Source organism: Oculina patagonica, chromosome 1, assembly GCF_052425735.1.
Source record: "Oculina patagonica isolate OP01 chromosome 1, crgOcupat, whole genome shotgun sequence".
Classification (NCBI taxonomy): Eukaryota; Metazoa; Cnidaria; class Anthozoa; order Scleractinia; family Oculinidae; genus Oculina; species Oculina patagonica.
In genome coordinates, this window is record NC_135758.1 from 29,192,649 (window position 1) to 29,217,263 (window position 24,615).

The 24,615-nt window shown below is 39.4% G+C and overlaps 1 protein-coding gene across 1 annotated transcript; it reads right to left on the bottom strand.

Annotated features, from left to right (window-relative positions):
* Window positions 1-1,586: 1,586 nt before the first annotated feature.
* Window positions 1,587-22,786, bottom strand: LOC144662584 (uncharacterized). The gene is made up of 19 exons (XM_078523427.1): window positions 22,649-22,786; window positions 20,189-20,546; window positions 19,430-19,717; window positions 18,164-18,463; window positions 16,784-17,437; window positions 15,730-15,961; window positions 14,689-14,969; window positions 14,030-14,081; window positions 12,992-13,533; window positions 12,259-12,555; window positions 11,536-11,829; window positions 10,888-11,095; window positions 9,886-10,091; window positions 9,554-9,738; window positions 5,937-6,311; window positions 4,996-5,207; window positions 3,977-4,017; window positions 3,235-3,331; window positions 1,587-2,964 (listed from the first exon to the last, which is right to left on the bottom strand). Exons 2-19 carry the CDS (start codon window positions 20,523-20,525, stop codon window positions 2,772-2,774), a joined length of 4,794 nt encoding a protein of 1,597 aa, XP_078379553.1. The 5' UTR covers window positions 20,526-20,546; window positions 22,649-22,786; the 3' UTR covers window positions 1,587-2,771.
* Between the last annotated feature and the right edge of the window lie 1,829 nt (window positions 22,787-24,615).

A 24,615-nucleotide genomic window follows, 5' to 3' on the forward strand; every position in this document is an offset into this window, starting at 1 on the left:
GAATCCTGCTGTTTGTCTTGGACGAGAGTTGGACGAGAGTTTGAACCCGTTCAAGGAAGCAAGCATTTGCAAAAAGTATACTACACTGTCCACAACGTAAATTTGGGTCGGACAGGTTGTTTGTGTGAGCAAAAGTTGTCATTTATGGTAGCGATTTAGAACTCTACTCTTGCTAAACAATCTACGTCATTAAACGGAATCGGATTCCTTTGAGTGCAGCGCGCGAGCAGTTCAGTCTCCTCCAGCTTTCCAGCCTCCAGTTACGCGGCCTACCAGCTTTCAAATTAATAATTTTACCATTTCGGGCCTTAAAATTAAGAAAACTTTGAATTTTAGCGCGGATTGAACGGTCCCGGTTCGAGCCCTGGCCCGGGCACTGCGTTGTGTTTTTGAGGAATACACTTTACTCTCATAGTGCCTCTCTCCACCCAGGTGTAAAAATGGGTACCGGCGAATTTACTGCTGGGGGTAACCCTGCGATGGACTAGCTTCCCATCCAAGGGGAGCAGAATTATTCCTAGTCGCTTCATGCTACTGAAACCGGGATACGGACCACAAACTTTACCTACCTTTACTAATCTTGTTGTGCAATGTAATCTTGTAATAAAAATTACAGATGTGAACTGCAGGATGTCTGGGATGGACAGAAGAAAAAGAAAGGGCAAAATAAAAATGGTTTTTGACTCAAGTTCTAAGGGTCCTCCTGACTAGAATAGTTCTACAAGAAATGCAGTGCTCGCGTAGGAGAAGCTCAGTGTAAAGATTTAAAAAACAGCAGTAAATACGCCCACAACCATGGCCACGACAATGTTTCCCAGGCGAACTCCTTATAACGGTCATCGATCTCATTCCTGAAGAACACAATAAAAGAACGTAATAAAAAACAACTTTAATAAGCGCGCGCGCTTACGTAATAAAACAATGAAAAGTAACTTCATAAGCGTACTTCGCGCAAAAAGCGTTAAAATATCTTTTCATTGCTCAACCGATAAGAGTCAAGATAATTCAGGAAACCAACTTGGAGGAACTGAGAGTTAGCAGCCAAGGAGGTCTATACTATCCTCTTTAGGCCTCGTCACACGCTGGGAATGTTGATTGCATGAAATTACCAGAGGCATCAGCGGCAGTTATTTTGGCATTTAGTAATTAAAGGGACAGTATCACGGGAAGTGTTTTTGAGTAAACTATGCTAGAACAGTGCCAGGGTGCACTCACTGATCAACAAAATAACCTTTGAACAACAAAAGAAAGGCATTAATTATTACTCCAAGATGTAAACAAGCCAAAGTCAATGGTTTTGTGTGATTCTTTTCCAAGCAGCGGTGAAAAACTAACGTCGGCCGACGTTTTCAAGTTTCAGGCCACTTCTTTCCTTCTGTTCCGCAGCCACACCACGTTTTAACAATTTTCATAATAAGTACAGTACATTTAAGCAAGGCCAGGCAACTGTTCGTAGATTTCCAATAGCAACACCTATGTACCACGATTTTTTAAGTAACAACTCTTGGTGAGACTGCCCCTTAAACTTATTAAAGGAGGCTGGCTGATTGGATGGATGGATCAGAGAAGAAAGGATGGATCGGCTGTTTGAATGAACATGACCAATCTTCATTGACCCGCAAAATAGCATATGAGCAATATTGTTGTGTATGCAGCATTGGCTGTCTTACAAGGTTGGCTTTAACTAGCCTGCGTTGCAATCGAACAAACTATACTGGGGTATTGTTCGTCTGCAACGCAGACTAGCTTCAACAAGATGTCATAAATGGAAGGAAATAGCCATGAAATGGGGACACTGATTATAAGCTAGAAAAAAATACTAAAATAAGTCAAAATGTTTTGTGGTATATGTCTTAATACTAAAAATTAGAATTAGTTAAAAATGCTAAAAAATTAATCACATATTTTTACTTAAGTCATCAAACAGTACATAAAATACAGTTACTATAATGCTTGTCGGTCACTATGGAGTTCTCTAACAAACACATTTTTTTTTTGCCTTATTGTTGGCAGATCTCTAGTGCATACAAAAATCAAGGAGTGGTTAACTCGTCAAAAGGTGTATCAGACAACGCGTTTTGAGTTAACTATGATGGCAACAATGCCGAATGTAAGAACTTAATGTCTATTCAACTCCTAAATACGTTGTTACAAAGTCACATTTAGCAAGAACGTCTTTCAGTTTTTTCGAAATTGAACAAATCTTATAACAGAACTTGCAGAGCCTCGCAATCAGTATGCGTAATAATGCACGCTGGTAGCGTAAACAAATCGCCTTGCCAGAAAATTCTTTTTCTCGCGCAGGTTTTGATGTCAGCATTTCTACTAGCAATGTTATAAAACAAATGGTTCATGTTTTAGCAGTTCACTAGCTGACTCGTCCCCAGTCGTCTGTTCTGTGTCTCTCCTGTGTCCAGGGAAACTGGGTCAAACTGAAAACGAAGGGAATCATGGGAAGGAAGAGAAAAAGCGAAGGAGAGTCCCTTCCTTCTTCCTTCCCATCACCCCTCGGGCTCCCCGCGCTTCTCACGTTAATATTAATAGGCGAGACTGAGAGACGACTGGGGACGAGTCAGGTGCACTAGCGAGTTGTGCTCTCGACTACTACTCTTCCCAGCGACACCCAAGATTTTTTCACCGTCTCACGGTGAATTGACATGCATCACGCTGTCTATTGCATGCTTAGCAACTTCGAGACGAGCTTAGTATGCCGGGTCTTAGAGACCGAAATTCGTGATCAGCTGTAGTACGTTATCCCCGATTGCCAGTCCTCATTCACCGCTACGCGTGACATCGTCATCGGAAAGCTTCTCATTGCAGTAATATGCCTTTGACTCATCAAGCGATTCAAAATCCAAATACGGAGTGTCCTCCAGCATCATTTGTTCCAGTGATCGCGTCGCACTTTCAAATGTGGGTCTTTCACTGGGCTCGTCCTTCCAACAATCTAATACCAGCTGATATCTGATAAAAGGAAGGTTAGATTTATATTGTTTTTAATTGTGTAAAACAACTACTGACATTGAATTTACTTGTGGTAGTGTTCTGTCAATGGGTGGGCGAATGTGACTAAAGCGAAGAAGAATTTACAAAGCTTGTCGAACAAAAGTAAGCAGGCAAGAGGGCAAGTAAGCAAGTAAATGGCTACAGAAACTGAAAAAAAAAATGGCTCAGTTTTTTTCACGTTTATAATGAACATAACGAGTGAGTTCGTGAAACTTGTATTTTACTTACAGTTTATCAGAACACGTGTCTGGTTTCTCCATGCGATATCCAGTCTTGAGAAGATTGTACAACTCTTTGTTGTTTATTCCAGGATAAGGATTTCCGCCTGTAATAAAATTTTATTATAGATGTGAGTAGGCACATGGATGATGATGATGATGATGATGATGATGATGATGATGATGATGATGATGATGACGAATCACTCAATCAATCAACCACTTTTCTTGTCACTGTTTTTTCTTACGTCATTTGAGTCTGCAATTACTTATTTAGTAGCAGGATGATCTCAGCAAGCTCGTTAGAGCTTTTCAGAGGACATCACCCTCGGTTCTGCGTTCTTTTCATACATGGCCATCTTAAGGATATAGTAGTCACAATAACAGTACATAAACAGACAGTTTTAATAAATTCAGTTAGACACGAATGGCAACCCACGTAAGCCCGTATCAGTGACAGCCTCATCAGTCAATAGCTATAATCATTATATGAGCAACTAAGTCGATTGTTTGGCATTCGTAATTTATTGCTAACACAAAACGCAAAAGAAGCATTGCGTTATCCGATCTTATGACGTGTCTTTGTTTGAGCGCTGATGTAAGTACATGGACATGAAACCTATATTCCAAGATCCTCTCTTGTCTATACTCAACAACATTATATTCTGAATTGAATTATAAAAAATTTATTTAATTTGAACAGAATATTAAATGTCAAAAATTTACTAGAGTATAGTAAATCATGTCCTTACCCATCGTGGAAAGTTCCCAAAGAAGAATTCCAAAAGACCACCTAAACAAAATTGATTAAATAATTAAACAAACTTTACCACTGGATTCAGCTTGAGGAAACCTCAGCATAATAATAAACGGCGCGAGATACATACTTACTTGCGTTAAAATCATTGCTAAACTATCTCTACCTTGAGGTTTAAATACTCAGAAGAATACGGATAGTATCCCTTCCAGGGGCAATTTGAGCGGGCCAATTGTCAACGTTTTTAATCCCTGGGGTGCGACATTACTTGCATTGCCGCTGAATTTGGATTTTGACCTCGATGAATCCCCTGGCTTCGTCTCTAATGATTAATTCATCAGCAAACTAAAGACGGTAAAATGTATGACCAACTAGCTCTACTTGTAGGTAGTGCCGTAGCAAGGGGAGGGGCCGGGGTGACCCGTGCCCACCCCCCAGTTTTTTTTTCCAAAAAGTAAAAACAGACCTGTATACATATAAATAAACTTTTATCTCCCGAGAGGTTTGAAACAATAACATCAACTCAACAACTTAAGCAACTCGGCCAGTTTAATAACTACGAACTTACTATGATGACTCTGAAAGGTGAAACATTTGCTGGTTTCAAGATGGAGAGACAGTCGTTGCAAGTGTTATACTCTCTTCAATGTGCATTGGTTTGCTGAGACATTGTAAGAAGTAAATAATGTGCGATATGCGTAAATCACAAATAGCTCTTGGAGAACGCTGGAAATAGCATTTCCAAGCCTCTAGATTTCCAGACCCCCCTAGCGGCTTGTGCCTCCGGCGCTCGCGTGCCCCGCTCCCCCTCCCCCCCCCCCCCCCCCAATTATTTTACCCTTGCTACGGCACTGCTTGTAGGTCATAATGAGATACCAGAACCACAGCGGAAAAATTGAAAAGTTTGTTAATTTATTATTTTAAAGCCCGTGATTCCGAAGAAGCTCTTCAGCTCCCAATTCCACTGAATAGCTCTTAGTCAAAAAGGAAAGTGAACATTGTAATCAAACTTACACATCGCTTTTCGTGGTGTATTCACTGTTGTAAAGTGCTTCAGGCGCCATCCATTTCACCGGTAACTTTTTGCCTTTCTTTAATTTGTAAACGTTTTCATAGGTCTGTCGCATCAATCCAAAATCAGTGATTTTTACAACTTTGTCCTCGCCAAGAAGAACATTGCGGGCCGCCAAATCACGATGGACAAATCCATTGCTTGATAAGAAGTTCTGCATATAGACAAAGATGGGAATAGGCAATGAAATCAGTACTTATTACGAATACACGCTGGCAGTGCGTAAACTTGGAGAAAAAACCTATTGATGATCAAGGTCTAAGTCTGTATCAAAATACAAACGAAATCCTCCCGGGATAAAAAGTACAGGGATTAGATGCTCGTTGGAAAGTTTGAATTAAACCTCTGAAGGAGACCATTCTGGTCGTTTTTTTTTGAAGCTTTACTCATGAATAAAAGGTACCATTTATGGCTGAGTGAGGCTTTGTCGACTCAAAACGTTTTGGCTTTTTATCCTGAACACCTAAGTGAGATCAAAATCCGTAATTTACACCCGAAAGCGGGACAACGAGCATGCCCAACCGTTTCATACGAAAGGTATGGTTTAAAGGTTTAAGAAGAAAGGTTTACTTCAAGATGAAAAAATGTGGGCAAGATAAATGCCTCCACGAAGAAGGAAACCCTTACCACATAGTTTCATTAACTGCTCATAACTCCTCTTTGCTTTCCGTTTTGGAAGGAGGAAGTGGGGAGGGGGTGGGGGGGGGGGGAGAGGAGAGGAGAGGAGAGCCAGTCCAGAAAGGTTAGGTTCTAGAGGGAAGGCTTTACAAAGCGATTTCCACTAGCAAGAGCAAGAGAATTTTTCTAATCTACGAAACACTGCAATAGACCTGTGTCTCGTTATTATTTTTTTTTTTTGGAATTTGCCGCACCAAGTACTTACCATTCCACGCGCTATCTGCCACGCAAAGGAGAGGAGATCCTTCGCTACAAAATCTTCTTCGTGTTGTACACTATCATGCCGGGTATTCTGTAGAAATTGAGTGGACTCCTTACTTCCCTCTACTTCTGGGTTGTCTTCCTTTAGCGCAATTTCCTGAGTAACAGTGTCACCGTTAAGTGTAAAACGACGAGCCGAGTCTACAAGGTCGTTGTTTATACCGTCCATGGTTGGTTTGCCGCAGTGCAGTAATTCCTTGTCTACTCCCTCTTCTTTTACCAGCAGTGCTTTAGATTCATCATCGACGTTAAAGTGCACTTCATTTGCATCCAGTGGCAATTGATTCCCTTCGTTATAGTAATTCTTTTGATAGCTTTTCTACAAGAGAGATAAAATCGAAGGAAATCAATCTTTGCGATTTCCCCAGAAATTATTATTAATAGTCCATGAGCCAAATTTCAAAAGGGGCCTAAAAATAGGTTTTCGTAGCACCCCCTTAATACCTAGTGAAATTGGTATCAATAAAGCTAAGTCAAATTTTCTCAATCCACTTGTTACCAGGACGGAAAGTGGTGATAAGGGAGATATGACATGCTTTTACGGGGAGAGTGGAGATAAGTTGCTTTGTAAATACAAGTAATGTCAAATCTCCAAACCAATCGCAAAAAACACACCTAAAAGTGATAAAGATTTTTTACAAACATTTAAAATTAGTATTTTGTCACATTTCACACTTTTTATTTTTTGCTTTCCACCCGTTGCCAGGAAATCGTAAATAAACCCATTCCTGCTATTTTCTTGATTATAAAAGTCGTTTTCTTATGTTTACAACCCAATTATTACGAAAAAAATCAATTGTTTTTGTGTTTTCCCCTTTTATTCGCCTAAGCTTGTTTGTACCACAATTATTTTAAGCCTTGTCCCGTCATGCACAGCAACACAGGAGGGTCCGCCATCGAAATTCGAATCAGCAGAAGGTGAGAAATTGCCTCTTTTTGCAAAAATAGCCTCCTAGCTATTGGCCGCGGCCGCCGAAGTTAACTGGTTATTTTTTAGACCCGGTTAAAAATTTCCACAACTTAACTAGTTAAATTATGTTTTATAATGAAATAAACGCTAAAATATTGTTAAAATTCATTTTAAAACTTTAAAAACTTTAAAAAAGTAGACGACGTTTCGGCGCTACTCTACGCCATTATCAAGTCAAAAGAAGTGATAGTCAAGATTTTGTGCGTAAAGGAAAACAAGCCCCCGATCGTGAACACACAATGCGTTGTTTACTTGTTTCAATGTGATTTGTGCGATGCAAATTATGTCGGGTTTACTGCCCGACACCTACATCAACGCATAGTGAGCACCGTTATTGCGATGGTAGACACCTTGAGGCACAACAGGCAGCAAAGGAGCAAAGATTAATCACCTTTTCAAAGTGTTAAAGAAATGAGAATAAGTTTGACTGCCCGTATATGAAATGCTGTTCATCAGGGACATTAATCCTTCCCTGAACACCCAGAGGACCTATCCGCGCCAAAACGACACTCCCATTATTTTTTTCCTTACTTCGTATTCCCAACACACACTATTTTTTTTTTCACGTTTTATATTTATTTACTTACTGACTGTTGGCGTAGAGTAGCGCCGCGTCTTACTTTTTAAATTTTTAAATTTTAAAATAATTTTAATTTTAGCTTTAATTTCATATAAATCTTTTCTAAATCTCTGCTGTTACGTAAATTATACACTCGTTTTAGCGGCCGCATCGACAGACCAGACGAAGTGATGTCAGATAAGCTATTGAAAACAAGCCGCGAAAAGCGACCGGCTTTCATATAATTTTATTACTTGCTCATTTCTTCTCCTGCTTTTAAGATTTATTTCAATGCATTCTCGGCTTACACCGCTCTATTTTTTCCGAATGCGTTCTACGCAAATTTCAAGCCCGGTTGTTTCGAGTATGTTGATCTCAGCAGTAGTTCTAAGGTTCATCGCCATATCGAAATCGCCTCAAGACCTTCAGTGCACAAGCTGTCGTCATAGAGACGTAGAAGCGACGACGAAAGAGAACTGTATACCGACCAGGAAGAAGTTGACACACGGATGTTCCTCCATGCGAAGCACGCATCTCACATGAACATCAGAGGGTGCCAAGTCTCCCGAAAAGATACATTCCGAGTCCAGCAAAGGTAAAGTGAAGGGAAGAAAAGGGCGTTAAAAAAGTAGAGAACGCAAACGAGCAAGTGAAGAGCCTCCGAGGAGAAAGAAGAGGTAGAACGGTGCAAGCTGTCAATAACCTCTGTTACAAAGGGTGCAAAGCACGGGACCAACTCCTGCCACAGCGCTGCCCTTCGATACCACTAAGCGAGCCAAACACGAAGAAAACAGCAAGAAGAGCAAGAACCGGTAAGAGGAGAAGAAGGAAGGACGATGAGATGTTTGAGACCTGGCGCCAGCTCCACAGGTGTGAGGAATTAGTTTGCTGTGGGTTCCGCGGCACTGCAAGGCTGCCTGGTAGGCGCACAGAAGGCCGAAGAGAGTCACCTTAAAGAGGAGAGACAATGACGACGAGAGGGGAGGAAAGAATAAGCACTGACAGAATAAAAATATGCATAAACGGACCCATAAAAAATCCCAACTTGCATTCTTTTTAAATATATTAGCAACAAAAATAAAAGATCAAGAAAACAAAAAAAAAAAATGTAACAGAAACTAGCAACTATTCGAAACTTGCTTTTTCCTCCCCATGTAACCTAGTTTGACATACATGCATTCTGGTGTTGCAAAAACAATTTTTATAAGCCATTAAGTAGAAGTGAAGTTAAATAGAAAGAGGGTGACACGTCAAATAATGGATGGAAAAAGAGATTACTTAGGAAGGAGGGGAAAAGGATAAAAATAGAGAAAAAAGTTTTTGGTGCAAAGAAAATAAAAAGTAGATGGAGGGTGAAAAGGTGTAAAAAATTAATATTAAAAAAATGTATCACTAAAAGTTCCCCCCTCCCCCGAAAAAATTTCCCTTCTCCCTATACCTAACCACCTGGTAAAGTTTAACCTTGCCTTATTAAGGGGGTGAGAAAATATTTGGGTTGATGGATATAATAGAAGTGAATATGAGAGAGAAAGAGACCGTTAAAATAAAAATTAAATGTCGACTTTTAAGTATAATTTCAAGGAAGGTGATGGAAAATGATTTTTATTCAATTCAGCGTTGGCGAATTAAATTTTGAGAGCAAAGGAGAAAGCTTTTCAGAGACAGTCATTTTTTTTCCCCTTCAATATTAAATATAAACAAAATTTTTTTCGACTTCATTAACGGTAAAACAGTAGCTCATATTATTCTACCACCATTGAACACTTAAATTAAAAAATGAATTCTTGGAAGCGGCAAATAAAATACTATTGATAGCAAGAAAAAAAATGAATTTTAAATAAACGCCGTCCTCGTATAAACCCCACCCTCGATTAAACGCCACACTCAAATCGCGAAAAATTTAATAAACGCCTCGGCGCTTAATCGAATAAATACGGTACTTCCATTTTTTTTAAGATGTTTTACTCAGTTCCACTTGGACAACATGTGGCCTTGAGCTTGAGGTAAAGGTATATAATAAATTTTAACTAACCTGTATTCTCTTGTTTCTAAGCCAGCGCTGTAAATCTCCGTACGGAACATATTCTAGCAACAGGAAGATGGGATCAGAGTTGACCCAACAGCCAAGCATGCTGACAATATTCCTGTGTGAACCGATCGCTTTCATGATTTCAATTTCTTCCAGAAGCTGGTTCCTGGCTTCCTCGTCTGCTGTGTCTAAAATTAAATTTATAGGTGTGCATATTTGGTAACTTTGAAATTACACCAAATATTTCAATCGGGAGTGTTTAGGTATTTTGTGGAGAACAACTGATCCGTTAATTCCTTTGTTGTTGACTCGGAGGTGACCTGAGAATTACTTACCTCCTAAAACTTTAACAGCTACTGTTCGGCCTTCTTTGAAGTCGACGGTCTGTGTTTTGGTCTTGTAGAACACTTCAATTCCAGGGGATTCTTTGTACGTGCCTTTCAACACTTTACCAAATGCCCCACGACCAATCTCTTCCTCGAAGACAACCTGTTGGGGTAAAACTTCCCAACGCCGAAGAGGAATTATGGTGGACTTGGATCTGAAGTAAAAACAATCACTGGACTCAATGCTTGACAGTCGTGCGTTTTAGTAGTTAGGAAGAAAAAAAGGCAAACCTCCTCCGTTTAAAACGTAAAAACTGGAGGGACACTAAAGGGAACTGTCGTCCTATGTTTTTAACAAGAAGTTGTGGTATAAAAGGGCTTCTGTCATGAACATTCGCGCTTACCACGAGCTACGCAGCAAAAGGAAGTGATCTCACGTCCCATCTTTTAGCAAGAAGTGGCGCTATAAAAGGGGCCTGGCATGGCCATTGTCAGTCAACCATAAAAAGCGTAAAGCTAACAAACAACCTGCGTATTTTTTAAGAAAGTTAAAGACAAAATTGTGTCCATTTATGCTTAAACTGTTCTGTCAAAACATTTTCAAGTAAATCGCACTTTTGTCAGTTGTATATTTCGGCTTCATAAGACTTTGAAGCATGTTCAGTTTGCATCAGGCTTGACTCAGCAACATGTTATGACTGCAGAGGCTAGAATTCCTATTTCGGTCCCAAAATGTGTGAAATGAGAGAGGTACTTTCACTACTTCCGAGTAAGAGAGTCTACTTTGGGACATGTTCCTTTTAGGGGGAAAAATGAACTAGCACCACGCCCCTAAAATTGGTTTTGGTAGTTTCTACGGTATTTTTTAAAATTTTCGGCAAGCAGTTTAATATTAAAGTCACCCGGGCCATATGCGGAATACGTAAGGAATGAAATCAGTTAAGAATGCTATTGCGTGACGTTTTAAGTTTTAGTACACCATCAATGCAAGACAACTTGCAATTAAATTACCTTCTGCGCTGGCTCACAAGTTGCTTCTTTCTCCAGGCTTTCATTCGAAGCCAGAATATTACCATAAAAATGATGATGAGAAGGACGCTAAGTCCCGCTACTAAGCCAGCTAACTGCGGTGAAGAAAGAACAGTGTCACTCTGAAAGGCTGGAGATTTCAAAGAGTTTGTTGCAGATTTGGTGGGCGAAGTTTGAACGTCAGTTTTATCTAAACGCGGAAGCAAGATAGATGTGATAAGTATGCCTGAAAACAGAGCTATTTCTCCGGGAGAAATTTCTTAATACTTTATAACAATAAAATTAATATGAAGAGGCTAAAAATCCCCCGCCCCCATGAATGAACGTCCAAACTGTCAAAAACCGCCCGCTCGTTACCTCCGAAGATCGAAGAAATCTACGGCAAAACATTTCTTCATTTCTATATCAATATTATGATTGGTATATTTATCAAACTGCTTTCCTGCTTTACCAGGTTAACTCTCGCTTAAAACGCAACTTCTTTTCAACAACTTTAACTTCATTCGTCTCAAAATCAATTGCCACTTTTCAAATCCAAGATGGCGACTTTTCCGGCTCCAGCCGCCATCTTGGATTTTTATCCCGTATAAGATCTATGTTCTCTTTCCCTTACGTTTTTAATAAACGTACCTGATTTTGTTTTTATTATCCATGCCGCCCTTGACCTGTCGCTCTGTCCCAGCTCATTCCAGGCCGATATTTCGATCCTGTACTGCCTGCCACATGCTAATGATACAGTATAGTTAGTCACCGTAACGTTAGTGACGTTAACTTGATACCAGGCCACCTCTGTTATCTGTTGGTAATATATCGAGTACATAGTAAGAGGACACCCATTGTCTGCAGGAGGGCTCCATGTCGGGTTGACGACACATGCTAATGATTCTGCTTCCTTGTTTTTTATAACAGGAGGTGATGGAAGATCTGCAATAAAGAAAGGCTTTGATATATAGAGCAGTATGTAAAAGGTCAGAAAGTAAATGTCGTATGTAGATTTGAAAGAACTGCCGTATGGTCTGCTTAGCGACACTAAAAAAAAATTCCCGACTTGTTTTATTACTTTCTTGGACTTCCTTAAGGTATATAAAGTGCTGTTAAGTCATCAGTTATCGGCGACCAGGGAGTACAATTGCAAACCAAAACAACTAAAATCAAAACTCAAGCAAAAGACCACAGAAGCAAAATCAGGACTATTTTTAGTTTTTACCAAGATTTGAGCAGATGCAAATCTGAATAGGTAATACATCAAATAAAATTAATTAAAACATTTACATTTTAAAGGTTCTTGTTTACATTTTAAAGGTTCTTGTTGACGTTCGCAGTCTTTATTTCGAGTTGCAGTACAAACATTACCTCCGCCCGTTTTGAAGTTCCAAATCTTGCTTTCATTCAAAGCACTCTCGCCATATCCACTCAGTGAGGTAACTGCTATATCATACTCAGTGTTACAGCTGAGCTGAAGCGTCAAACTGGTTGCATTTCTGCTCGCGGTTACTGAGTGCCACTTGCTCTTCCTCTTGTGTGACAACACTTCTCTGTAGTTTACAGTGTAGTTCATAGTTGGACACGTTTCTTCAAAGGGTGGTTCCCAACCCACAACAACAGTCCCCCCAGGAACATGTTTGGTTGTGTTTACGATAACAGGAAAGCCTAAAAAGAGTTAAAGAGAAATATGGTTCAAATGATCCTTGGACCCTTAAAATTGTTATTGTAGTAAATTCAGCACGCTATAGCTTATTGAAAAAAGAGCACTGCAGAAACTAAGGTCGAAATAAAATTGAAAAGATAATCGAGATATGGGGAAAAAGCACAACTGACAAACTGCACTCCAAGATTATTTATTCTTTACCTCTACCCTTGTAAGCTCCTCACAAATGTGTAAAGCCGGTCAATTATTTAATATGGTTCGTCATAATCTTGAAAAATACTTTGTTCTATTTCTTCTCTCAATCTTTTTTCAATAATAGCAATGGATGGGTGTTGTTTACAGAGATTTCGTGTAAGATGTTGTAGTATTTGTGAAAGATCGTGCCAGAATTATAGGTATGCACCAGACTAAGAAAATCAACTGAATCGTAGAGCTCACCTCTCAGTTTATTGATTTGTTCCAGCGACAGTGCCGTGCCAAAGACATAAAGATCCATCACTGATCCATAAAAGTGGTGTTTGTCCCAGTGGCCATCCTCACCAATCTGGTACTGCCACCCTGTCGGCTGAGGGAATGCGTCCCCAGGAAAATGTGATCTTTTCCCCTTTATTTTACCGTCAGCGTAGATCAACACGGTCCCGGTCACGTGATCCCACGTGACAGCCACGTGGGTCCAATTGTCCATAGCGATAGTTGTACTCTCTAGGGACCACATTGTATCATTTCCCTTTCGGCGGCGTTGTAATTTGATCGTCTGGTTTTTTGTGCTTAGCAGAAACTGTCTTGGATTATACCAGTCGCTGTAAATCGCTCCCAGCTTATCGGAGGCAGATTTCGATTGTTTAATCCAAAAGGCAATAGTGAAACTCCTACCGTTCAGATTGATGATCGGTGCACTAGCGAATGAATTTGTTTGATTGAAATATACAGCTTTACTACCAGGGCACCTTCCTCTGATAAAAGATGGCGATCCAATTAGACTGAAATAGAGAAAGTGTGAAAGTGTGAGTGCAGGAATGTTATTTTAGGCATTCTGGAAGACTTTTACTATCACAGAAATCCTCATAACAACAGTTAAAAGTATAATTATTTCCTGTGAACCACCCCCCCCCCCCCCTTGCAGACCATATTTTTTTGGCTGGCCCCTCTTTGAAGCTATATTTTTCTCATGCCCCCCCCCTGCCGCCCTCAAATCCACCAGCACCCCCTCCCCCCCCCCCCCCCCGCCACCTAAAAAAAAAGAACGGTCCCCTAGAACCCAGACCTCTCCATCTGGTGTCCATCGCTCTAACCATTAGACTTTGTGCCTCTTGATAAAAAAAAAAAAAACAATCATAAACTAAAAGCACGACTACTATATTACAGGGACAATGCACGTAGCTTACAATTAGATATTTTACTATAGGTTCCTAAAATTTTGGAGTTAGACAGTAAACGACCAACCCAAGAGAAAATAATTATTTTCTCTTGACCAACCTTATGTCCTTGTCTTGTCCATTCAGCTTCCAGTGGCCAAGAACTACCATATCTAAAAAACAAAATGATGAGAAATCTATGATGGACAGCACTTATCGTTTACTTGTTCGTTTCTACGACATTTCACATGTTATGCAGCTGTGCAGTTGTTGATTTTTCCATCTCCCCAACATGTTTCATGTATTTAATTAATAAGCAAGACCTGCAGTATGTAGTAAACATCATTATTTTTGGTAATAGCTGAAGTCTTAATTCGTTCGAGTGAATTACCGTCTCTCGTGAGGTCTTGGTCTCGGGAGTAGACGATTTATAGAGCAAACTTTATAGGGATTTTGAATTAGGACTGAGTAGTATCTGACTCTCGGTCGGAATTCGAAAAAATGATTAAAAAAACTCAGGCGCCTGCAAAGCGATGTGTTAATCAGGAGTAACAGGTAATGAAATGCCCTTAAGGGATTTATTTAAACAATAGAGTGTCTCTGTGGGCCTATGGGCGGAGAGCTACCCTTAGAAATTTCACGTTTCTAAAAACAAATATTAGTCAAAGATCGAAGTCTAAGGGTCCCTTGTACACGCTAAACATTTCCAAAAGCAACTCACACGCCACAGACCCTCGACAGAAACACTCGACTGTTGTACTAGAGTATGAAAGTGCGTACCTTGAGGCCTCATCATGCAGCATTTAATTATCTCAATACAGTTCAGCTGGTCACAGTCCCCTTTGTACACGCCCATCATATAGTGCCACTCTAGACACTTGCTCCAACCTTTTTTATCCAGCGATTTCCTCACATCTTCCTCTTTGCAATCCGTTATCATGTTTTTAAAGTTTCTAGGTCTGCAACATAACGCTTGTTCGATACTGTGCAGCCCAGTTTCGCTTGAACGGTAAATTCCTTGGAGGAAATGCCCGTCAGGACAAGAAGCCCATTTGTTTTTGCTAAATTATAATATGATAATATAAGAATTTAATACTGATTTAAATGTATACCACATGCTACTCAAAGCTATGCCACAATAGATAACGGGCCATTTTTCTGACGTACAATTTGAAACTGCTTTCAAATGGAGGGAAGCCTCAGAACTGGTAGTTTTGTGAAGGGAAAACGCCAAGCAAGTAAAATACGACAAATTGGAGATCACAGCATGAAAATTGGGATTTACGTGAAATTAAAGGTGGTTAAATCTGGTTTAAAGTTGCTTATTTAACTTTAAACCGTCAATTAAATGTTGTTAAAGGTGGTTAAACCAATCTTTGCGCTACCATGTGTAAATATGATTTAAAGTTGGCTTAAAATTTTTAGTCTCTTTAGGCAATCTTTAAACATGAGTGTAATGCTGACATAAAGGTCAGCTTTAGAAAATGTAAAGTCAGCGTATAGCTGAATAAATTCCAAATTTACGCCACCTTTATTTGAGCTTTACACCACGGTAAAGTTATATTTTCATGCTGCGAGAAAAATAGCCGGTGAGAAAACGCGGAAACAGGCGGTTGTGTGCAATTGTTTTTGCTCCACGTTGCCTGACTCTTTCATTGGCTTAAAAGCCACGCGTCACGTGCAACGTTTGTCTAGCCAATCAGAAAGAAGAGAAAGGTAGTTGAAGGTTACAGAATCCGTTTCACGTTCCTCACAGCGTAACAGCATTAAAAAAACGTTATTGCTCACTGCAAATCGCAAGACAAGACTTGTTTAACTGACCTGCTCAGGACAGTTTTCCAGTCAACTGTTTGACAAACAGGAGTGTCATCTTCGTACTCGTGTGGAGGAATGCAACACCTCCCTTTTTTAATATTGTCAATCCTGTCAGGTGAAGAAATAACAGCATCATTTTCCCTCCACAGTCCGTTCAGGTATCTCCCCAATGAGCAGTTTGCCCATCCTGGTTGACTGAGGGCTTTTTCCCAATTTACGTCATAGCAGCTGTTGTATCCTGTAATCAACAACTCAAAATCACAAATTGTGCTAGTAGGTTTAAAAGAGAAAACATTGTTTCAGTGTAACAACGTTTGAACGAGTTTCATTTCTATTTAACAATTAGACTACAAGCCCGAGTTTTCTATGAGCAAATAGTCAACGAGGCGCAGCCGAGTTGACTATCGCTCATAGAAAACGAGGGCGAGTAGTCTAATTGTTTTAGTAGAAACTCTAAAGGATTTCAGTCCAAAACCTACAATATTGTGCACTTTGAAGACAAAAATAAAGAAAATTTACCGCTTAAAGAGCTACGCGAGCGCGCGACTGTTTTCTATCGGCGAATAGAAATCAGTGGGAGAACCAATCAGATTCGCGGATTTCCAATAGAAAACAGCCGAGTTTCTACTAATATCTAAGATATACCGCATCGCGTCTTGAATATCGAGTTTTTAGAATACAACGCTTCCTCCCCTCATTCCCTCTCCCACCTGCGTTAGATCGAGAAAATACGGTGTCAATCCACCGTACAGAAAAAGATGGCGACTGGTACATTTACCTATAATTCCAAGCGCGCGATAACGCTAAAAATATCCATAAAAACGCACACATCTCCATTGTTTGGGAAAAACTGTTTAAAAACTTCAAACCCGGCGGTTTTTGTATATTTGAGCTCCCCAGCTATTTTCGTTGTCGCGTATTGGCTACCAAATTTGTAGTCAATGGTAGATGAACTCTAATACAATTGTCTGTTAACCAATCAAAACACAGGAATTGCAATATACCATTGCTAGTTTTTAATAATTGCCGATATATGGGTAATGTTCAGTAAGATTTATACCTCGACCGGCGTTTTCCACTGCATTTATTTGCTCCGCGGTCAAAGCAACGTCATAAATCTGCATGGCAGTAATTCGTCCCTTAAAATACCGGCTATCATCTTCTATTGCACCCATTCTCACGTTATCTTGCGTAGCAAGAGTCTGTCTTGCTCCAATGTCCTTCTGCCACACTTGTTGTCCATAAAGCCATAGATTTGCAATACCAGTATTGTAATCATAGGACAAACCAACATAATGCCACTGGTTTAACGCCAGAGGTTGATCGGCAATCAATGTTGGCTGAATTAATGTGTAGTCTCTGCGACTAAACGCACCATACAACTTTCCTGAATGAATCCACAAATGGATACCCCACAGATTACTGGCCAGCCCGCCAGTTATCTTATAATTGAATATGGGTCCGTTCGTATTCTCAGGATACACCCAGCATAACATTGTGATGGAGAACTGTACGTCTAACCCTCCATTGTTTGGGAACTCGATGTAACTGTTGGCTTGTCCCGCGAATTGGTATGAGCCACCCGCCTTACCATCGGGGCCAGCTGTTAGGTTAACACCAACAGGGGTACCATGGAGTTGTCGATCTTTTATTTCCCGTGTTGCATACATGCTGTTCAAGGGATAAAATGCGATTGGATCCGGAACAGTGACGGCTACAAGATTGAAAAATGAAAGAATAACAGACAATGTTTTATACAAAATTTTAGTACAGTCACCTTTCTCTTAGCGGTTACCAATCTAAGGTGGGCATGACTGGCTAGTCCTGGCTGAATTTCACTTGTTTGTCTGTAAATGAACTCTCATTATGCGGACACCTCCCTAAGGCGGAAAGCTGGAGTTGATCCGGAGGGTGTTCGCTTTTGAGTGGGTTGACTGAAGCTCCATCTTTGAATTTAAATATTCTCCCAGACCCAATTTAATGCTTGTTAGGCGTACGTAAGTATGTACGTACATGTAAGAACGTACATGTTTAACGAAATATAGTTTGCATTTCGAAAAAGAATGTTTGCAGAGGAAAATTTTTCATACTCCCCACCCCCTCCAAGAAAATAATGGTCCGTCCCTTACGTACGTAGGTACGTACGTACGTACGTAAGTACGACCGTGAGCAAGCAAGCAAACAAGCAAGTTAGTAAGCAAGCAAGTACCAGGGGGGGGGGGGGGTAAGTAAGTACGTAAGTTAGTTATTAGTACGCACGCAAGCGACAACAAGCGAGCAAGATTTACAGTTGTATAATGAACTGATTACAACCAACGTAACAGATTAAAAGAAGTTAGCAAAATATTTCAGCCCTTAAATAAAATTAAAAACGCTAAAGATCGGCTTTCCATCATTGTTTCCTTCGAGATTTTTGGTATACTACTGGAAACAAACTTACACTTTTCTTCAACTTGAAAGACGTAAACATTGTTTGTCAAATTGCCTCCTTTACCGTCTTCCTTGCAATCGCTGCTTTGGCCATATTTGTTATATGTCTCCCATGCCGTAGCACTGGATGCACACCATCCGCCATGTTGAAGTGCAAACGCGAGGAACTTCCTTTTGCGAGCCGCCACAGCGCACTTAACAATTGCGTTCTGGCGGTTTAAGTAATCTCCATCCAAGATGGGATCTGTTCCTTCAAGTGTCGGAATCGCACGATCTGCTGTGTCTCTATAGCAACCAGCATCTTTAAAATCTATTAAAACAACAGTATTTAAACCAGCATCTTTATAATCTATTAAAACAGAAGGCATTTATATAACTTCAAATATTTAGAAAATAAAAACGTTTTTCTTTGTTTCCATAAAACTATTGTAAGACGAATTTGGAGAACGAGAAAAGCTGCAAAAAATGCAGTGTTTGTATAACTCGCTAGTAACATGCATTCTGTGCAAGTTTTCTTGTTCTTGTTTTCTAGTTCTTTTGTATAACTTTTAAAAACTCTCGAAATAATTAATCTTCCCCCCAGTTGTTGCAAATGGCTCTCAACCAATCACAGTAAGTTAGTAACTTAATTATTGCATGGTCACACAGTTTTAAAATAAGTTACATAGGGCGTGAGGTCGAATATTTCAATTTTTTTTATTATTTTCAGTTTAATGAAAGAGGTCCAGAATTTTTAGTTAATAATTTTACACATATTTCGTATGAATGTAGTAAATTGTTTAATAGCTGTTATTACAGTTCTCGGTGATTTGACATAAAGGGTCATTCTGCATCGTTGTAACCCATGTGTTGACCCTTTCGTCAAAGTATATCCTGATTACAATCTTGAACCTTGCAAAAAAAATTGTCGGTTCTTATAAGAATATAAAGGTGTGCTACGCCAGATACGAAAAACCACTAAAAACCACCCTTAATAAGTGGCCAAAAATATGTGGAAGCATATTCCTTATCTAATGCAGCAGCACAAGACCGCGAGGAAAGGGCACAACTAAATAAGCTAGAACATTTTACAATAGACTATTTACAAAGCTGTACAAACAACACTTTAAAGAAAAAAGAAAAGCAAGCGAAGACGAGGACTGTATATATACCTACACATCCCATAACAACACGCGAACCTCTTTTTTTAATTCATTCATTCAAACGTCAGAAATTACATTTCTACCGGTATTCACCTCGATTTCAAAGAATTTTTTTTTCAGTTTAACGGTAATACCTTTAATGTAATAGACCTGATTAGCTCCAGCGCCACCTTCACCATCACTTTTACAATTCAAGGATGTTCCATATTTGTTAAATGTTTTTTCAGCAGTAGCACTTGATGAGCAAAATCCACCATCCTGAAGGGCGAAAACATTAAAGCCTCGTTTTTTGGCCGCTTCGTAGCATTTCCCTATTGGGTCACTTCTCGACGTTGCGTTGCCATCCAAGATGCCATCTTGCCCTTCTAATGTTGGGATTGCGTGCTCTGAAGTGTCGTTGTAACAACCGATCTCCTCAATAGCTGCGTAATAAAGTATTAATTAGTATTTATACTGACCATTTTATACTACTCATCCCAGTAGACCGTGACACCTAATGTTTTTCGGCCTCATCGTTTTTTTAGATATCTTTACAATCCCAGCAACTTCGAAGCAACTGGCTTTGTAAATCACCTTGGATATTTAGGTGCGCCCTTATATGAAAGAAGAATTTAAGACGGCGTGCATATGTGTGTTCTGGAATACTACTTTGAAGCTGAACAGGCCCGGCTAGATTAGTTTCGAAGGTGCGAACGAGCGAATGGACTTGGGAAGTATAACAAATTAAACGGACGAATAAACAAACGAGGGAACAACGAACAAAGCTTCTTTTCCCCCTTGCAACAGTTGGCTGTTGGATGGTCTTTAAAATCCAAAATCGTGGCGGTTCTTACATTATTTTGTTCATAGCAGGAGTGTTATAAAGTTATTATGTCATTGTAAATTATGTTTACCGTCGATTTGCTCACAGCACCGTCCGCTGTATCCAGTTTTACAAAGGCACGCCCCATCTCTCCCAGAAACCGGTGTTCCGCCGTTAGGACATCCCGTATTACAAGAGACGGTTTCCGCTAGTGTCGGACAGGAACCTCCGCATGTGGGAGGTCTGAAGATAGGGCGTGCACGAATTTTTTCCCCTCCGTAGCCACAGGGTTGGCTACAAGGGCTCCACGGGGACCAGGGACCGACTTTACATTTTATGCACGGCACACTTGGAAGAAACATTTCCACTTGATCAACTATTAGGAGAAGGGCGAGGCTCAGAGAATGCAAGCACAATCTTGACGGCATTGTCTCAAGCTTTTCTTCAAACTGTAAGAAAAAGAGAAAAACAGCTTTGTTTGATCTGTACGATTGGATGACTACCGCTGCACCGCTGACTCTTTCCCAGGGGTTTCAGGGAGCAAGGGAACATTGATGAACTTATTGGAGCAAAGGAACATAAAACTGGGAACAAGGGAACAAGAGCATTTTTTAGGGAACAAGGAACATCAAAATCGAAGGATATAGCCATATAGGGAAGGATAGGGAAAACGGGAACACGAGGGAAATTAAGGTGAGGGACTCCCTCCCTGAGAGGACCTTACCGCTCCAATCAGTTGGTATAAATAGATTGTGCTCGGCAACTTAATAATAATAATAATAATAATAATAATAATAATAATAATAATAATAATAATAATAATAATAATCATTTGTATAGCGCCCTTTCCATACGTTCAAGGGCGCTTGACAATGTTAAAAAGTAAAATATTAATTAAATAAATTACACTTTACTTTGAATTTAACAACTTTTAGCGTTTTGAGTAACTTTTTGTAGTACCAGCAACCTAGGGCAACTTTTGCCTTCCTTGGTAACTTTTGAGCAACAAATTGATATAAAACCGATCCAAATCATAAAAGATCGTTTCATTTCGAAGGATTTTTATCTTTTTTTATTTTTTTATTTTTATTTTTTTATTTTTTTTATCTATTATTGGAGTTATGTTGAGTTTAAAGAGTATAGTGATTACAACAAAGTATTTATATTTCTCATATAACAATGGCTTTTTGGTCTCTTTTAATGATTGTAGGAATATTTAATGAAAATGTTTAAATGGCAACAAACAAACACGTTTTGAGTATTTATCTAAACCAAAACGACTCTAGAGAGCAAGCAACTTTTCTAAATTTTGGTGGAGAAGTTTCTCCGTCACTTCTATTCAACGTAAATTGTCCATCATAAAATATGTGTTTTTGCAATCTTTGAACCGATATCTTTTTATGAAAAAAAAAAATCTATTACCGGAACCTTTTACAGCAGTCGTGCATGTATACATGCACATGTCATTAAAATACATGCAGACCTAATTTCTAATTTTCGTGCAGAGGCTCATTCATTTTATTTTTGCATATTTCATGTGAGTCCCTGGCTGTTAACTGGATTGCCAAAATAAAACCCGCGAAAAAAACGATAACCATTTTTACGATCAAAACATTTTGCCATCTTGAACCCGAATGCATTTGTTTTGAGGTAACAATTCAATCTTATTGGTTATTCAAGTTTAACTCGTTAACGGTAAAGGTTTCTTTCCTCGCGACACAAGATCTAGAGGTACTAAATATTACCTTGAAGATTATAATGATCCCCAGAAAAATTTTAGCCATTTATCCCAGCGAAGGCTAAAACGGTAAGGTTACAATTGACTAAGCGACAAAATAATGAAAGTTCTAATCAATTTAAGAATTGTCATTAAGCTTTTACTTATTTAAATTATTTTGATGTATTCTTTTTGTTTTTTATGACCTCACATCTAAAGTCACGATAATTATAAATAAAAGCATTGTGAAGTTATTCTGCTTTATTTTTTTGTCATTTATATGGACATTTAGACTCTCATCTTGCATCACATCTTTTATAACATAGACCACAATTTGCTTTATATTTATACCAAACAGTTCAACATAATGATAGGCAATGGCCATTTTGTGTGATTCGAATATCGATAAACGACTCAGAAATTAAAGCATTCGGTTGAAAGAGCCCCGATATATTCAGTGCTCGTTGAATTTAACTAGGACTATTTCCTTATATAGTTGTACAGATTATAGTATCGAGCATTTCATTTACTTTGCCTTTTTGTGTTGCCATCTCTGCGATTTCTATTCAAGGGAAAGTAAACTTCGACATACGAAGCTTGCTGTAAACGCCCTTCATAGAATGTATAATTTTATAGAGTTAGAAGGCGTTGAAATTGAAAGAGCAATGTCAGTGATTATGTCACGGTATTTTAAGCCATTTTTTGAAAGATGTCCCATCTCTTTTAGATAGAAGATTACCTACAATATGGGGAACTGGCTGTGCCCAAGTAACGCTTATTACGAATGTATATAATGAAAACCTTTTGTTTGTAATATGTGAAACAGAGTTTTACCTTACTCGCGTAGTGTCGGTATCATTTATGTTAGCTTCATCGTTTGATTCATGTAGCGCTTGGCTTCAGTACACAGTTCTTACACTAGATTGCCCCAAATAATTCTCGCCTCGTCGCAAAAAGACAGCCAAAATGGCAAAACACGTTACGTGGAGTGAATTTAAAAGACCATTTTTATACATTCATATTTACCTTTCATAAATTATCAAATCGCTAATTACGCCTTCTGTATGTATATAATTAACGCACAAAACGCGTCAATAATGCTTCGAAATTGTAATATCCAGTCTTATTTACTAGTAAAGCAGCAGGTCGATGTTTTAAAACATTTCGCGGTTATAAGCAATTATAATTCTTCTACCTCTCCCTAGTCGCTTCACTGGGGAAAAAGGTATTTTTAGTGCATTCTGGTGACAACAAATTTATATACTGTCAGCGATATTGATTAATTTCAACTAGAAACTAAGCGGTAAGAGCCTCGGGTTCCAACGAACAGCAGCTGGTGTTTGATCTGAGATCACAAAACGTATTACAGCTGCGTAAATATTCATCGATTAAAAATGCATAATCGGAATAGTATGACAGGATCAGGGTGATATGCTGCTGATAGCATAAGGTAAAGTTAATAGGCTTTATCTGTTTCGACATCACCTACTGATCTCCGCTCTAATTATAATTTCAGAAGCGTACGTTTGCCCTTCATCGAGATTCAGAGTTATGTTACAAGTTATGCTTGCTTTATGAATGAAATTGAAATAAGAGACAAATGACTTCACCCGATGAAAAAAATAAATAAAACGACATCGTGTTAAGTAGCATTCTCCTTGGCACCAAGCCATTTGCAGCTGGTGCTGGTGCTGACTCGTCCCCAGTTGTCTCTTATGCGAAAATTGCAAGACGCGAAGAATGATGGGAAGGAGACTCGCTTGTCTTCTCCTTCCCATGATTCCTTCCGTGTTCAGTTTCATCCAGTCTTCCTGGACTCAAGACGGACTAAAAAGACGACTGGGGACGAGTCAGGTGCTGCTGGTTCAAACGCACGTATAAGGGGGAAACATTTAGCCTCGTGCATAGTCGAAAAACCTCTGAAATAAAAAGAAATCCCACCAGATCCGTACAAGAAACAAAATACATGGTGAAGAAGAGTCAACTACTAGTCCATTCGCATCATTTTTGTTTAATATATATATATATTTTTTTTTCAAAACAAGAAGAAGTAGCGTCGCTTTTTTTTCGTGGAACCAGTTAGTACTAGTTAACCGGGCAGAGACTGGGCCGGGCCCGGTCATAATCGCCCGGAATTTTTTCGTCGTAGTAGTCTTGTCGGTAAATCGTTCCAGACCCGCTCGGCCGCTCCTTGGCCAGGATTCAAAACACGAATTTTGATATTTACTCGGCAGGAGCTATTAAATCAATCTTCTATTTAAAATTTTATCTAAAACCCTGATTTCTGTAAGCGTGAAATATTTTGTATCGCGTTTGAGAGACTGGGTGAACCGGTGATTGTTTTGACAGGTCCAAACCGCATTCAGTCACGCAATTTTTTGAAGCAAGCTTTACGCATATTAAACCGCTAAAAAAAGGCTGTAGCTAGAGCATTTTTGAGCCAGAATAATTCTTTAAGATACTTTCCGAATTAATCATGTCCATTTTCATCCGTGCACAGTTGAGCCGGCAAGTCGCGATCAGAGACGATGAATGTTTGCACAGCAAAATAATCAAAAAAGCTTACTTCAGTGTTTACTACACACTTCCAAGACCAGAAAAAAAATGGTATGCATAGTTTCTACGAAGATGATGGAGAAAGGATCCGTAAAGCCAGCAAGTAAAAAATGTCACAAAAGCCCGCGAGGAGACTGACAGTAAAGCGGACAGTAGAACGCGGACTGTAAACGAGGATGTAAGCGGACAGTAAAACGCGGACAGTAAAACGCGGACTGTAACGCGGACTGTACCGAATAAACGAG